This window comes from Hylaeus volcanicus, chromosome 1 (genome assembly GCF_026283585.1).
Source record: "Hylaeus volcanicus isolate JK05 chromosome 1, UHH_iyHylVolc1.0_haploid, whole genome shotgun sequence".
Classification (NCBI taxonomy): domain Eukaryota; kingdom Metazoa; phylum Arthropoda; class Insecta; order Hymenoptera; family Colletidae; genus Hylaeus; species Hylaeus volcanicus.
Genome location: NC_071976.1, coordinates 11,997,376 through 12,011,342, shown reverse-complemented (window position 1 = coordinate 12,011,342; position 13,967 = coordinate 11,997,376). Strand labels below are relative to the sequence as shown.

The 13,967-nt window shown below is 40.1% G+C and overlaps 1 protein-coding gene across 9 annotated transcripts in view; it reads left to right on the top strand.

Annotated features, from left to right (window-relative positions):
* Positions 1-13,967, top strand: part of LOC128874868 (R3H domain-containing protein 2-like) — a 116,418-nt gene that overhangs the window by 88,319 nt on the left and 14,132 nt on the right. For 6 of the 9 annotated variants that reach the window (XM_054120016.1, XM_054120033.1, XM_054120024.1 and 3 more), the window contains 7 exons: positions 299-476; positions 539-990; positions 1,081-1,348; positions 4,169-4,594; positions 9,248-9,854; positions 9,935-10,110; positions 12,170-13,059. In XM_054120016.1, coding sequence (XP_053975991.1) covers positions 673-990; positions 1,081-1,348; positions 4,169-4,594; positions 9,248-9,854; positions 9,935-10,110; positions 12,170-13,059 — 2,685 coding nt within the window. In that variant the 5' untranslated portion in view covers positions 299-476; positions 539-672. The remainder of the gene's footprint in view (positions 1-298; positions 477-538; positions 991-1,080; positions 1,349-4,168; positions 4,595-9,247; positions 9,855-9,934; positions 10,111-12,169; positions 13,060-13,967) is intronic. The other 3 variants (XM_054120061.1, XM_054120052.1, XM_054120042.1) reach the window with 2 other exon arrangements.

The following is a 13,967-nucleotide window of genomic DNA, read 5'->3' as shown; positions in this document are numbered from 1 at the left end:
AATGGTTAACGGAACATTTGTGATTAATGGTTAACGGAACACCTCATTTTTTATCATGCACTATGAAAGCTGGCTATGAGACCTTTTCAAAACACTAGTTTGGAATAATATTTACGTTTTCTGGCAAAATGGACATTCTATTCTTGATTTATAATATTCATAGACACATTTGGAACATTTCGAAAATGACCGTTTGTCCAGCTAGATCGCTGAAAATCCACACTGTGGGTTGCACGACTGCATGACGACCGCATCCTCCTGTTCGAACTAAATCATGTTGCGTTGTGTTTGCTTACAGAGTGTACGATGTTGGAAGGTGGACGTGCAGTGGTCTGGCTCCTTGTATCAGCCCCACGAGCTGCACGCCACCCGAAAGATTCACGAACTAACCCAATTGTACCTGTTTGAGTCCACCAGTTGCAGAGCCCCTGCACCGTAACCCCCATGACGCATTTAACACATGGCCCGCCTGGAGAGTAAGTGTACATCGACGGTCAGGATTGTTCGTTCCACGCTCCCATGTCCTATTTCTCTGCAGACCGAGATCACGTAAAAACGAAAACAGCGAAAAGGTCGAAAGCGACGAGCTCTTTGGCCGTTGGTCGATCGGGTCGGCGTAACGTGTTCGGTCGCACGAAGCTGGGAGCAATGTCCGACAGCTGGTCCCGGTAAATGGGCTCGAGGGAAGATCGGTCAGAATTGCGTTTGATTGTTGCAGTACCAAGCATAGTGGTGCATAAAGGCAGCAGGTCGCAGAGTCGACCTGAGAGTCCCACGGTGGTGGTGCGAGGAGGAATGCCCTCGCTGCCATCCTCCAGGCAAGGCTACGTCATAGGTGGCCCGAACTTGTCGAATCAGAGCAGCTCGGAATTGGATATGATAGACGGGAATGTCAATCCCAATGTCGACTCTTCTCCCCCGCTTCACCGCACTTCGCCCTCCTGTCCGCCCGATAGAACCGACACGGAGAACAAAAACTTTCGTAACAGGGTACGTGTGCCGTTCGGGGACGCGAGCTCCTCCCGTTTCCCGCATCGGTGCATTTTGGCCAATAGTTAGACCAATTGTCTAATTTTTCAGACGAGTACGAAAGTAAAGTTACTGGTGAGGAGCCATGCCATGAGAGAGTCGACGTCTCCCCCGAGGGAGTCGCAGAACGGTTCGTCATCTCCGCATAGCCCTCAGTCGGTGGACGATGAGAAGAAGTTCGCTGGTAGCCTGTCCCCCAACTCCACCAAGCTCAATAACAACGAGTCGATGTTCAACAGCAACCTCTGCCCGAATCAGTCTCCGAAGCAAATGCGCAACACGGCCACCTCACCCACCTGTCGAGCTCCCTCGCGAAACGGTAATGGAATTCTCCGTTAAGAATGACACAACCAGGGTTGCCATAAGTTGAACGAAATCAGCCGCGTTGAGCTTTTGCGCAACGTATTAACACTTTATTTATCGGGAGCCTATTTTTAGGCTTTTTAATTGCAGTATTTAGCTATTTGAATCTACTTACTGTGTTGATGGTTGTCTACAATGTTTAGTCATTGGAAACAGACTTGGCTTTCAATGCACCCAGTAACAATATGGAGGAATTATTGTTAGGAATTATTGTCTAGATTGGCATATGATACTGTAGAAAATTCTTTCTTTAATTAAAGTCTGTTCCTAAATACCCCGGTAGATAAAGTGTTAAGGAATAGTAGAGGGGGAGCTTACAAGGCAGCGCAAGACCTTCGGATCACCGATTTAGTTAAAACTTTGTATACTTGTAGATTTTGTCATCCTGAAAATATACAGTGGGTGTAGAATGTATTTGTACACCGATCAATTTCCCAAAAAACTTTTGTATGAAATTGTAGTTTCTTAACTTCTTTTTTTATAATCAATGATATTTTACATATTCTTGGAAGTCTCTAAGATAGATATAGTCCAAACAACATTTACTAGGTAATATAATTTGTGAAATTAACAAAAAAATGTGAAAAGTGGGTAAAAGTACTTTTAAAAAAGGTTCTAATAGAGGAATGCTTAATTTAATGCTTACAAAAGTTACAATAATTATAAAATCAAAAGGAAATCCCACGAAGGAAATATTATATATAAGGAAAAATTAATGTAAATTTCTTTTTTTTTTTAATCAAGTGTTAAAAATTAAACAGTTGTGCGAATACTTATTGCTTCAATATTTCTATTATATCAATATTATATTAATATTATATTAATTGTTATTATATTCTATTTATATTAATTGTTTCTTTCTTGTTACTTTCGCAATGTACATAAATAGCTATTTTTGTTGTACTCTATCTATTCTAGAGATTTCCAAGAAATATGTACAATGTCATTGTTTATAAAAAATAAGTTAAAACGTTACAATTTTACATAGTTTTTTTGGAAATTGATCGGTGTACGAATACTTTCTACACTCACTGTAGAAGTATAGGTGCAGTCACTCAATAGTTTTTTAAATATTTATAAAGTTTTAATGCCTGTATTACAATAAAATACAGTTTCGTAAGTCTTGATTACAAGTGAGATTATAGGTGAACGGTACCATCCCAAATTTGCACGGTACCAGTTTGGGTTCTATTCCTTGTGAATGAATTTTATTTTATTTTTTATTTTTCTTATGTTTAAAATAATTAGATTTTGTATTTGAAGACGCATGTTGAATTTTCAATAAATTTTGAGTATAATGTTCTTACTTACTAAAACTTTGCTACATAAAAAACACAAGAATATCAATTTACCACTATATAGGTATAATAAATGGTAAAAAAATTATTCACTGCATTAAAGGACGGTATAATAAATGAAAACATAAAGCATATTAATTCTTCTTAGTTAGTCTGTACCTGAAGTCAAAGGGAACATAATGTAAAAACCATTTATCACGTAAGAGAAATATTGACATGAAGGTCTTACTTACCATTACTCTTAGTGCAAAAGTGGCATTTATCATAGAAGCAAGGAAAGCATAATTAACAAAACATTTTGTACATCGAATAACAGCTATCTTGTTAGAGGAACGCTTCCTTCGGTTTATTTCCATTGGAAAACATACTTCGTTAATATTTTTAAAAATATCCCTTTCTGTAATAAAGACATCTATTTCAATTTTTGTCTTATGTGACAAATGATTTTTCATTATGTTCGCCTAGATTTCAGGCATATTTGATGAAGAATTAACATGCTTTATGTTCTTATTTATTGTAGCATCATTTTATACAGTGAATATTTCTTTAAATGTTTCTTATATATAATAGTAAATATCTATTCTTGTGGTTTTTTTACTGATTACTTCAAGTAAGATCAAACGACAAAAAAGAAAATCCATCCGCACGGAATTGAACTCTAGCTAAAAAATAAACGAAAAAATAACGAAAAAAAAATAAACGATACGTGGTCAGTTTCAGTTTTTCTTTATTCCGGTGGCTCAACTCAGTATCTACACTATAGTCTTATAAAATTCTTTTGATGCATAGTTTTATCTTATCTTTCGTCTAGTTATATTTCACATCATCTCTTACCTTTAAAATAGGATCGAATGTCAATTATCAAGTATCATTTGTTCTTATTTCTTATTACTTGTAACTTATTATAAATTATACAAACTTATTCCAGTAATGCTTAGACTTATTTTATTATCTTGCAGTCCGTATCTTATTGTTAGTTTTGTATAACGATGCGTGGTTCCAGTTCTTTTATACTTCTATTATTTTTTAGGTCGACTAAGACCGCCAGTCTTATAGTAGTCGTATTTATACTCTCCTCGTGCAAAAGACAGCGCGCATGCATGAACTGGAAGCAACACTGGCATCACAGGCTACAATCTTACTAGCAAATTGTACACAATCTTTCTTTACTGTAATAATGAAACTTTGATTATAAATATCTAAAAAAAGTACCGAGTGTCTGCCCCTATAATACTATATTTTTTTGAAACAATAACAAGATCTACCAGTATACAAAGTTTCAACGAAATCGGTGATCCGAAGGTCTTGCACTTTCCCTGTCAGTATAGACTTTGTACTATAGATTGTTGCGTATAAAAAACAAGGATACAACGATTTGTGACGTCATGTTCGGCTTAACGCGTTGAAATCTACATTAGCAACCCTGGATACGACACTCTCGATGGTGTGATCAACTTGGTCCCCCACTCCTATCGCAGGTCAATCTAGTCCTTCTCAAGTCCACTCGCCAAAGAACACATCTCACGCATCTCCAACGAACGGCAACAAGTCGGAGTCGCAGCGTTCCAAGATGACAGGCACGAACGTCGTTCAGAAATGCAATAACTGCGTAAAGAACAATCACAACGAACGACCCGGCTTGCTGCAAACGCCCGTGTCGCCCTCCAAGTCCGGCCAGGCGTTGCAGCACTCGCCCAAGAGCATGAATCTGGCCCAAAATGCGCAAAACAATCAGCACAGGTCCGAGCAACGCAGACCGAACACACTCAACATCTGCAACAATCAATCCAACACGCAGTGCGGCAACACTCTCTCCGTCAGCAGGCCTGGCTCGCGGCACAAGCTCAGGCATCAGAATTCTTCTCAGGGTAGCTTCGACAGCGCGTCTCCATGCCTCTCGCGAGGTTTGTTCATATTCTCGTGTTGGGATGTCGGAATATAAATACAGTGGGTGTAGAAAGTATTCATACACCGATCAATTTCCAAAAAAAACTATGTGAAATTGTAATTTATTAACTTATTTTTTATAAACAATGACATTTTAAAAACATTCTACATATTCTCGGAAATCTCTAGAGTAGATAGATTACAAAAAAAATAGCTATTTATGTAAATTGCAAATTTAATAAGAAAAGAACAATTTATCGATAGAAATGTTGAAGCAATAAGTATTCGCACAACTGTTTAATTTTTAACACTTGATTAAAAAAAAAAGAAATTTACATTAATTTATAAGTATATAATACTTCCTTCGTGGGATTTCCTTATGATTTTATAATTATCGTAACTTTTCTGAGCATTAAATTAACTAAATTATTAGTTATTCGAAATGGGATCTTTTCCCATTCCTTTATTAAAACCTTTTTTAAAAGTACTTTACTGGAAATTTCATGTTTCCTAATTCGTACGAAGCAATAAACTAACGTGTTTACTTTACAAACCCTACTGTAAATGGTTCGTCATATGAATCGTACAAATACTTATTGCTTCTATACTTTTACCCACATTTCGCATTTTTTTGTTAATTTCACAAATTATATTACCTAGTAAATGTTGTTTGGACTATATTTATCTTAGAGACTTCCGAGAACATGTAAAATATCATTGATTATAAAGAAAGAAGTTAAGAAACTACAATTTCACACAAAAGTTTTTTGGGAAAGTGATCGGTGTACGAATACATTCTACACCCACTGTACGCGACGGTGTAGTAACATTTAACTACAGCCGGTCACGAAAATATTCGGACACCATTATAGTTCTGATTATTATAGTGCGTACTTCAGAAATTTATCTATTAAGAACAAAAAGAGGTTTCGCATATGTTACTATGCAGTGTGTAGTTAACCAAAACATAAAAGATATTTATTTATTAGGGGGACCAGAAAGTAATGTCGTTTCTGCAGATGTCAATACTTGTTTATCATTTATTAGGTCATTGTGTACCAATTGATTTTTATCGATCAGAGTTTGAAAATTTGCACACTAAATAGCAAAAGGTTGTTGGTAAAAAGTGCGAACACAATTGATTAAAAACAAAAACTTGTTATGAATTTACTTGTTAGAATTTAATGTAAAAGAAACGACATTACTTTCTGGTCCCCCTAATAACCCAATAATAAAAACAAATAAAATGATCCCAATAATAAAAATATATGAATATTTTCGTGACATGAAAACGAGCGTACTTTTTTCTTTTATTATTTATGTAATCACTTAACGTAAATAAATATCTCGTATGTTTTTGTTAACTACACACTGTGTAGTAACATACGTGAAACTTCTTTTTGTTCTTATTCCATCAATTTCTGAAGTACGGACTATAATAGTCAGAACTATAGCGATGTCCGAATATTTTCGTGACCGACTATATATGTATAGTTTATCATTGTTACGGTGAATGTGATAAATGTGGTGATTATGAATAATCCCTACTGAAAGTTGGTAAATGTGATAAATTATCAAATTACCGGCGATTTTATACATACACTGACGGACAAAATTAAAGTGACACTATTTTAAAACGTCATATCTATGGGAGTTTTCAACCGATTTGGGGGAAACTTCGCGAGGAGTAGTTTTGAAGTGTCCTCTAAATGTGTGCAAAGTTGCATTGGCGAGGGTTGATACGAAGGGGTTAATTCGCCCCCGTAAAGAGGGGCACGTCGAAAAACGCCACTTCTGAGGGGGCCAGGGGTGACGGAAGGGGTTGAAAAAATAAAAAAAGACCTTTGGACGACCCTCCTCGATGCTCTCTACAAAATGCACCCCTCACAATCCTTCTCGGGCAAATCCACCCCTCACAACACCCCACCCCCTCCAAAATCCACAATTTTTGGACTTCAGTCCCGAATGCGGGCTCAATGCATTCCTTGGAATCTCCTGATCCAGGAAATGCCAACGCCCACGCCGTGCACCCCATAGGTACCCCTTGGAAGGATGGAACAGTTCGCCACTTTTCAACACCCTTCGTAAGGGAGCACTTCCGCACCTCGAAGAGCGATGAAATTCACCATGTTTATTCTCGGTACGTTAAGGATCAATGTCATTTAAAGCTCGTTTCGAAAACTGCCCCTGGAGCTGAACAGGGTGGCCCAGAGTTAAGGGTGGTCCACCCACAGGTGTAGGGGTTGGAACGATGTTTCGTTGCGTGAAACACATGTTATACGGTCCAAGGCATTGGAGTGACACAGTTTTGATGTCTTTTCCCCGCGTGGATAGCATTAAAATACGAAAATGTCGTTTCTTTTGGAAAACCCACCTGCGAGTTTAGGCCTGTGTACCAGGTGAACGAGTAACCCCACGTCAACACCGTTCGTGGATTCGGACGCGCGAATGCTTTATTAACAGGTCCACAAAAATTCGGATATTTTGAATCTCGCTTTCATTGTCAAATCGGAGTAGATTTGAAAGAGTATTAAGTGGGCCGGACGGAGCCGGCATTCAGGAGCGCCTGGAGTAACGCAACCAACCATTCCTCGTACCTCGTTACAGATTCTCTCGCGTCCCTCGACTGAAGCGTTTCTCACACGGTCGCGTCGCGCAAACGGTATTTTCTTGTGTTCAATCGAGTGTGTTAGAAGAACGCCCTTCCAAAGCGAACGGCTTAATTCTTGCTATTTAATTGAATGGAAGAGTTCGGTGCGTAGGTGAGATTGACCTTTTATTTTAGACCGATTACTGAGCGCGTAAACCACGAAACCAAAGAACGTTGATTTATTACCGTAAATTCTCGGAAATCGACATGTACAGTACACAATAAAAATATGTAAAAAAATAAATCTTATCACTACATTAGGGAGATTCTCGAACAGGGTGTTCAATAAAAAAAGACATTTTGCAAAAAAAAAAAACAAAACGACAAAAACTAATTTTTGTGATTTTTCATGAAACTCTAAAGAAGCGTAGCGGCTGTCGGCGCGTACAATAAAACATTTGGCGTGCAGATGGTCGGGTAAATTTTGTAACGCAAAACAATACATAATAATAAAAATAAAATAAATCTTAGCAGTACGTTCGGAGATTCTCGAACAGGGTTCAATAAAAAAAGACAATGTACAAAAGAAATTTCTTTTATTAAACATTAACGAAGTAACGGAGGATAAATTTCCAAATTTGGAAAACAAAATAAATAAATTTTTAAATTTAGGGCAAACACAGGGTTCAGTAACGTGTGTTTCCCCCTTAAGCTTTTGTCGAGTCAGTTTATGGGACAAACAACAGCGAAGCTACAGTTTTTGAGAAAACCATTTTCTGTTCGTAATTTAATCATACATATCATATTCTACAGGGTGATCTGCTCGCTAGTAGACACAATGGATAACCACGACAATAGCGGACCATCATTGTAGACTTTATGACGGGGCACCCCCGCAGCGAAAGCGGCTGTATGGGTGTAAATGTGTGTGTGCCGAGCAGAGACGTCACCGTTTTCGTATTTTTATGCTATCCACGCGGGGAAAAGACATCAAAACTGTGTCACTCCAATGCCTTGGACCGTATAACATGTGTTTCACGCAACGAAACATCGTTCCAACCCCTACACCTGTGGGTGGACCACCCTTAACTCTGGGCCACCCTGTTCAGCTCCAGGGGCAGTTTTCGAAACGAGCTTTAAATGACATTGATCCTTAACGTACCGAGAATAAACGTGGTGAATTTCATCGCTCTTTGAGGTGCGGAAGTGCTCCCTTACGAAGGGTGTTGAAAAGTGGCGAACTGTTCCATCCTTCCAAGGGGTACCTATGGGGTGCACGGCGTGGGCGTTGACATTTCCTGGATCAGGAGATTCCAAGGAATGCATTGAGCCCGCATTCGGGACTGAAGTCCAAAAATTGTGGATTTTGGAGGGGGTGGGGTGTTGTGAGGGGTGGATTTGCCCGAGAAGGATTGTGAGGGGTGCATTTTGTAGAGGGCATCGAGGAGGGTCGCCCAAAGGTCTTTTTTTATTTTTTCAACCCCTTCCGTCACCCCTGGCCCCCTCAGAAGTGGCGTTTTTCGACGTGCCCCTCTTTACGGGGGCGAATTAACCCCTTCGTATCAACCCTCGCCAATGCAACTTTGCACACATTTAGAGGACACTTCAAAACTACTCCTCGCGAAGTTTCCCCCAAATCGGTTGAAAACTCCCATAGATATGACGTTTTAAAATAGTGTCACTTTAATTTTGTCCGTCAGTGTGTAATAATAATTTTAATGTCAAAAATTCAAGTATCAAGTGTCCGTGAATTTATGAAACAACCTAGTATCTATTTGATTTGAATCAATCCAAAAACATTATCGCGAAAGAACTAAATAAAAACTCGTTTAAACGATTTATAACGTTTTGCTGTATAGTAGTCTGTTCTATATAAAAAATTAAAGTTTGAAAAAATCTCCACTATTCGCTACACAACCCGATATCACAGGACCCTGACTTTGATTGAAATTTATTTTCTGTTCTTGCCTCGAATTGCCCGATTATCTTCCCGTTAAATGGCTCGCGCTGTGCAATAATCGAAACATTCCCGCAGACGTAGTCTCGGCTCGAAAAGAGATTCGTCGTTTTCCGTTCGCAGACAGCAGCACGGAACTGTACACGGACAGTACCGGGATAGACCTCGAGCATTTCATCGCGGAGACCATAAACCGCAATCCGAAGGATCGCACGGTGCTGTTGAAGATCGAGAAAGACCTGATCGAGTTCGCGAGGGACAAGCAGAAGGTCTGCCACAAGTTCCCGAACATGTCCTCGTACAATCGGATGTTGGTTCACCGCGTGGCCGCTTACTTCGGCATGGAGCACAACGTCGATCAGTCAGGCTCGAGCGTGATAGTCACCAGGACGAAGAATATGCGAATTCCAAACACCCGTTTCAAAGAGCACATCCGAGACGACTTGATCCTGTCTGAGGAGCCGCGCAGGAGCATCCTGAAGCGGGACTCGAGCTCGTTCGAAGACAGCTTCCACTTCAAGTCGCCCGACAGACTGTCCGGGGATTACTGTCGGCAGAGCAAGAGTTACGAGGAAAGGGAGGAGGAGTACGAACGCGTCAGACGAAGAATATTCAAGGACAGCAGGGGTGAGAGCAGCGAGATCGCATCCTGGCCGTACTGGTCGTCTTCGGAGAGCTTCGACGCGTCCGCGAGATACCGTTTGTTGCATCCATCGGACCACGCGATTAGGTGAATCAATTTTCAGCATCGAACGTCGCGTACATAGATTCCTCGCGAGGACCAAGTTGATATCATTGTCTATGTAACAGGCAAACGAAGCTCTTGAAAGGGGAGTCTTTCGATGGGAGGGAGTCGTGTCGGAGCGGAGTATTGAGACCATCGGTTTCCAAGTCCTTCAGCTTCGGTGGTTACACCAGAGGCATGCTTTCCAGGGGGGACAGCGTCATGTCCACCCACAGTGCTGGACCTCGTCTCATGAAGCAAGGTGCGCCTCTAATTCCTTAGCTATCCTGCGTTCACGACAAGTTGCCGAGCCAAGGACACGGTTCTCACTCTGTTCTACCTCTCCTGACACCATGCGCTGTGTCGTCATTAGCTGCGGCCGGTGACAAGAGAACTTGTTGTGAACGCACTATATTCGGATTTGTCGTTGTGTTCAGTGATGGGCAAAATCGTAATCGCAAATACGAATACAATTGTAATCGAATCTCTTCGAGTTGTGATTACGATTACGATTACGTTTTCAGCCATAGAAATTGTTTACCTCAAAACCGACATCAGATTCGTGTTCCTCACATTAGAAAACTTAGAAAACCATGCTTTCGTCAAAATAAATTTTTTTTAAAAGGTTACCCTATCTAGGCTCTGCTCCATGAGCACGAATTTTAATTGAAAATTTTTTATTTTTTATTTCGACGAATGTATGGTTTTCTAAGTTTTTGGGGGTGGGAAACACGAATCTGAAGTCGGTTTTGAGGTAAAGAATTTCAATGGCTGTAAACCTTTAAAAATACGGTTATAATCGTATTCGTAATCACAACTCGGAAAGATGCGATTACAATCGTAATCGTAATCACAACTCGAAGACATTCGATTACTGAAGTCGGTTTTGAGGTAAAGAATTTCAATGGCTGTAAACCTTTAAAAATACGGTCGTCGTCGTATTCGTAATTACAACTTGGAAAGATGCGATTACGATTACGATTGTAATCGTATTCGTAAGAAATTGAAAGGAACGTCAGTTTTTTTTCTGTAAGGCAAAAACTTGTCGCCTTCGAGTAGCCAAGTATTTTGGAGAATGTGTCGAGAAATGTAGGAGAAAATGTTCGGATCAGATGTCTATAAATGGTTCCGTCTAGCAGAGGAAAGGAAAGTAGAAGTGACAGCATATCAATAAAATTGGAATAGATCGATAAGCCTGTCTTCCTGTTGAACATCGTGATTGTTTTAGCGTATTAATATTTCACAAGTATTTTTTCTTTTTTATATTGGCTCATTTTTATATTTAGTTAAATTATTTTATATTTCATTCGAAGAGGTATAAATATACATTTTCAATGAAACTCGTGAGGAACACCAAAAAGACTTTGTTAGAGGATATGCTGTTGTGTTCGTAGCCTTAGCTGTTATTTTCCGCTCGGAATGGGGTACATGCAATAAGAAAGAGAACAGGTAGGTGGGTTTCTGTTCATCTATGATTTCTTAAGGGTCGATTTCAGATACCAACACCTCGAACAAACGCCTTAAGAGAATCATAGTTACCTGTGGGATTAACCCTTTGGCTGCGGGACGATTTTTGCTAGAAATTCTAAGAAGCGTACAATTGCGAATTTAACAAAAATATCAGCCTGTAGAGAATGACAAAACGAAACTTTTTTTATATGTACAGTTTATTCAAAAGACGTTTAGTTTCAGAATGAAAAATTGAAAACTTGAAAGATCTTTTGCCTGAGATCTCGTAGTGGTCTGATCTGTTGCTGTTGTTTTGCAAAAAAGAAAAACACCAGTCAAACAATCGAGTTTGAAAAAAATATCACCTCATAGAGAATGACAAAACGAAACTTTTTTCATATGTGCAATTTATTCAAAGGACGTTTAGTTTTAGAGATAAAAATTGAAAACTTAGAAGACCTTTTTCTTGAAATTCAATTTTTGCAACGAACTTCCGACTTCTCAATTTTTATTTTCGAAACTACACATCCTATCAACAAAGTATACATATAAAAAAGTTTCATCTCCCCATCCGCTACAAGCTGATATTTTTAAAAACTTGATGCAACGAATATAAAAATTTCTCTGAGCCCATTTCTCAAGGACGTATGCATATACGCCCTTCGCAGTCAAAGGGTTACTGGCGCCGCGGTAAGACACTGCATGCCATTAGTTTGCGTGTTCACCGTGCATTGAAACGACCGCGGAGCCCAACCCAGTTCTATTCCTACCATGCTAATTCGATTGAAATCAATGGGGGGCCACTGTTGACCTCTCCTTGGAAAGATGAAAGAAAGCACGTCTATTAATTGTACGTTAAATCTCTGTTGCAGACTCGGGTGCTAGCATGTGTTCGCGACTGAGCCCTTCGAGTAGCGGGTACAAATCGCAAAGCCAGCGGAGCGACGCCACGATATCGCCGTCTCCGTCGCCATCGCCCGTGGCAAACATGACGTGCAGTCACACGCAAGTATCTAGTCAGGATCTCGCCTCGCCGGATTCGAGTAACCAAACGGTGATGTGGGCGGTCACCAGTATATCTAGCGTGCCACCCGGTAGCATAATCATAAATCCGCAAACGAATCAGCCGTACACTAATCCAGACGGTTCGATCTACCGTTTCGACCCGGAGAATCCACCGAAATTTTATACCGCCGCTACGTCGTCGCACGAAAACGAGGGAAGTCACATCTCTCATGTGAAAGCCACTGCGGAGCCATCCGAGCCATCCAAAGTAACGAATAATATTAAGAACGAAGGGAAAAAGAAGCCGCAGTCCAACAGAAACTGTGCCGGGAACGCAACTACGGTCACGCACGTGACCAACACCGCGACATCGCCGAGTTTGCCATTCACGCCACCTCCGCAGCACAATCCCGGGCTGCCTCAGCAACAACAGCTGCAACAACAGCAACAGCAGCAGCAGCAGCAGCAGCATCAACACCAGCAGCAACAAAATCTAGTCAAATCGTCGTCGACAGTGCAAACTTGTAATCACAACCAAACAGCTCAACCGTACACCGCTTACATACCTACCTCAGAACCGTACAACCAAGGTGTCTACCCACCCTCTGTGGGACAGCAAACTGTGATGATGGCTCCTCATCCGAGCCAGGCTCAGGCAAATGTACAGAATAATGGTCAAGGGGATGTGTTTAATCAGAATTCGATTTACGCGAATTATGCAGTACCTGTGCAGCAAGGACCAGTGTCGCAGACAACGGTAAACAATGTTTGCTCTTCTTTAAAAAGATCAAGGGAATAGGCCTGTCAAGATTATCGTTACGCCACTGTTTTGCAGTTTTGTTTTCCTTTCACACTAACCCTTTGCACTCAATGGGTGACTCTCACAAGGGAAGGCTCAGAAGTGATACTCACCGATTGCAATGAAACTTGGTAGAGTGATAGATCTATATCTAAAATAAGCATAACTGTAATATTAACCGCAGATGGCCAGCCATTTTTGAGAAAAGTTAGTTTAAATATGTAGTAAAAGCCCATGCTACCCACTATGCCGCTGACCTATACCCCTTGAAGTTGTATTAGCAACAGGAATGCATCCCGCTATGGGCTTTTACTACATATTTAAACTAACTTTTCTCAAAAATGGCTGGTCATCTGCGGCTAATATTACAGTTACGCTTATTCTAAATAGATATAGATCTATCACTCTACCAAATTTTATTGCAATCGGTGAGTATCACTTCTGAGCCTTCTCTTGTCAGTCATCATTAGGTTTCACGCAGCAAATCTACAATACCTAATGTTTCTTTAGGTTTAATTTCTTTGGAGCTCGAAGTGTCAATAAAATCATGAATAAAATGGCGATGAGGTAAAGGTGACCTTATTTCTCAAATCTAGATAGCTTAGAATTCATGGCAATAAAATGGTAAGAAAGCATCTCGAGTTGCTGGCAGATACCAGAAAAAAGGGCCTCGAGTGCAAAGGGTTAATGATAAGCAATATTGACAGAAAAACATGCAGGATTTATGCGCTAATTTAGTCCTTAAAGTTCATGTCTTAATTCTGCCCTAGTCTCATCCTATAATTGAGAAGAGTATGAATAATCTTCATCGATTTAGTTCTGGCCAGTTGAATTTTTTTTTATGGTACAGATATTAGCTGTGCTTT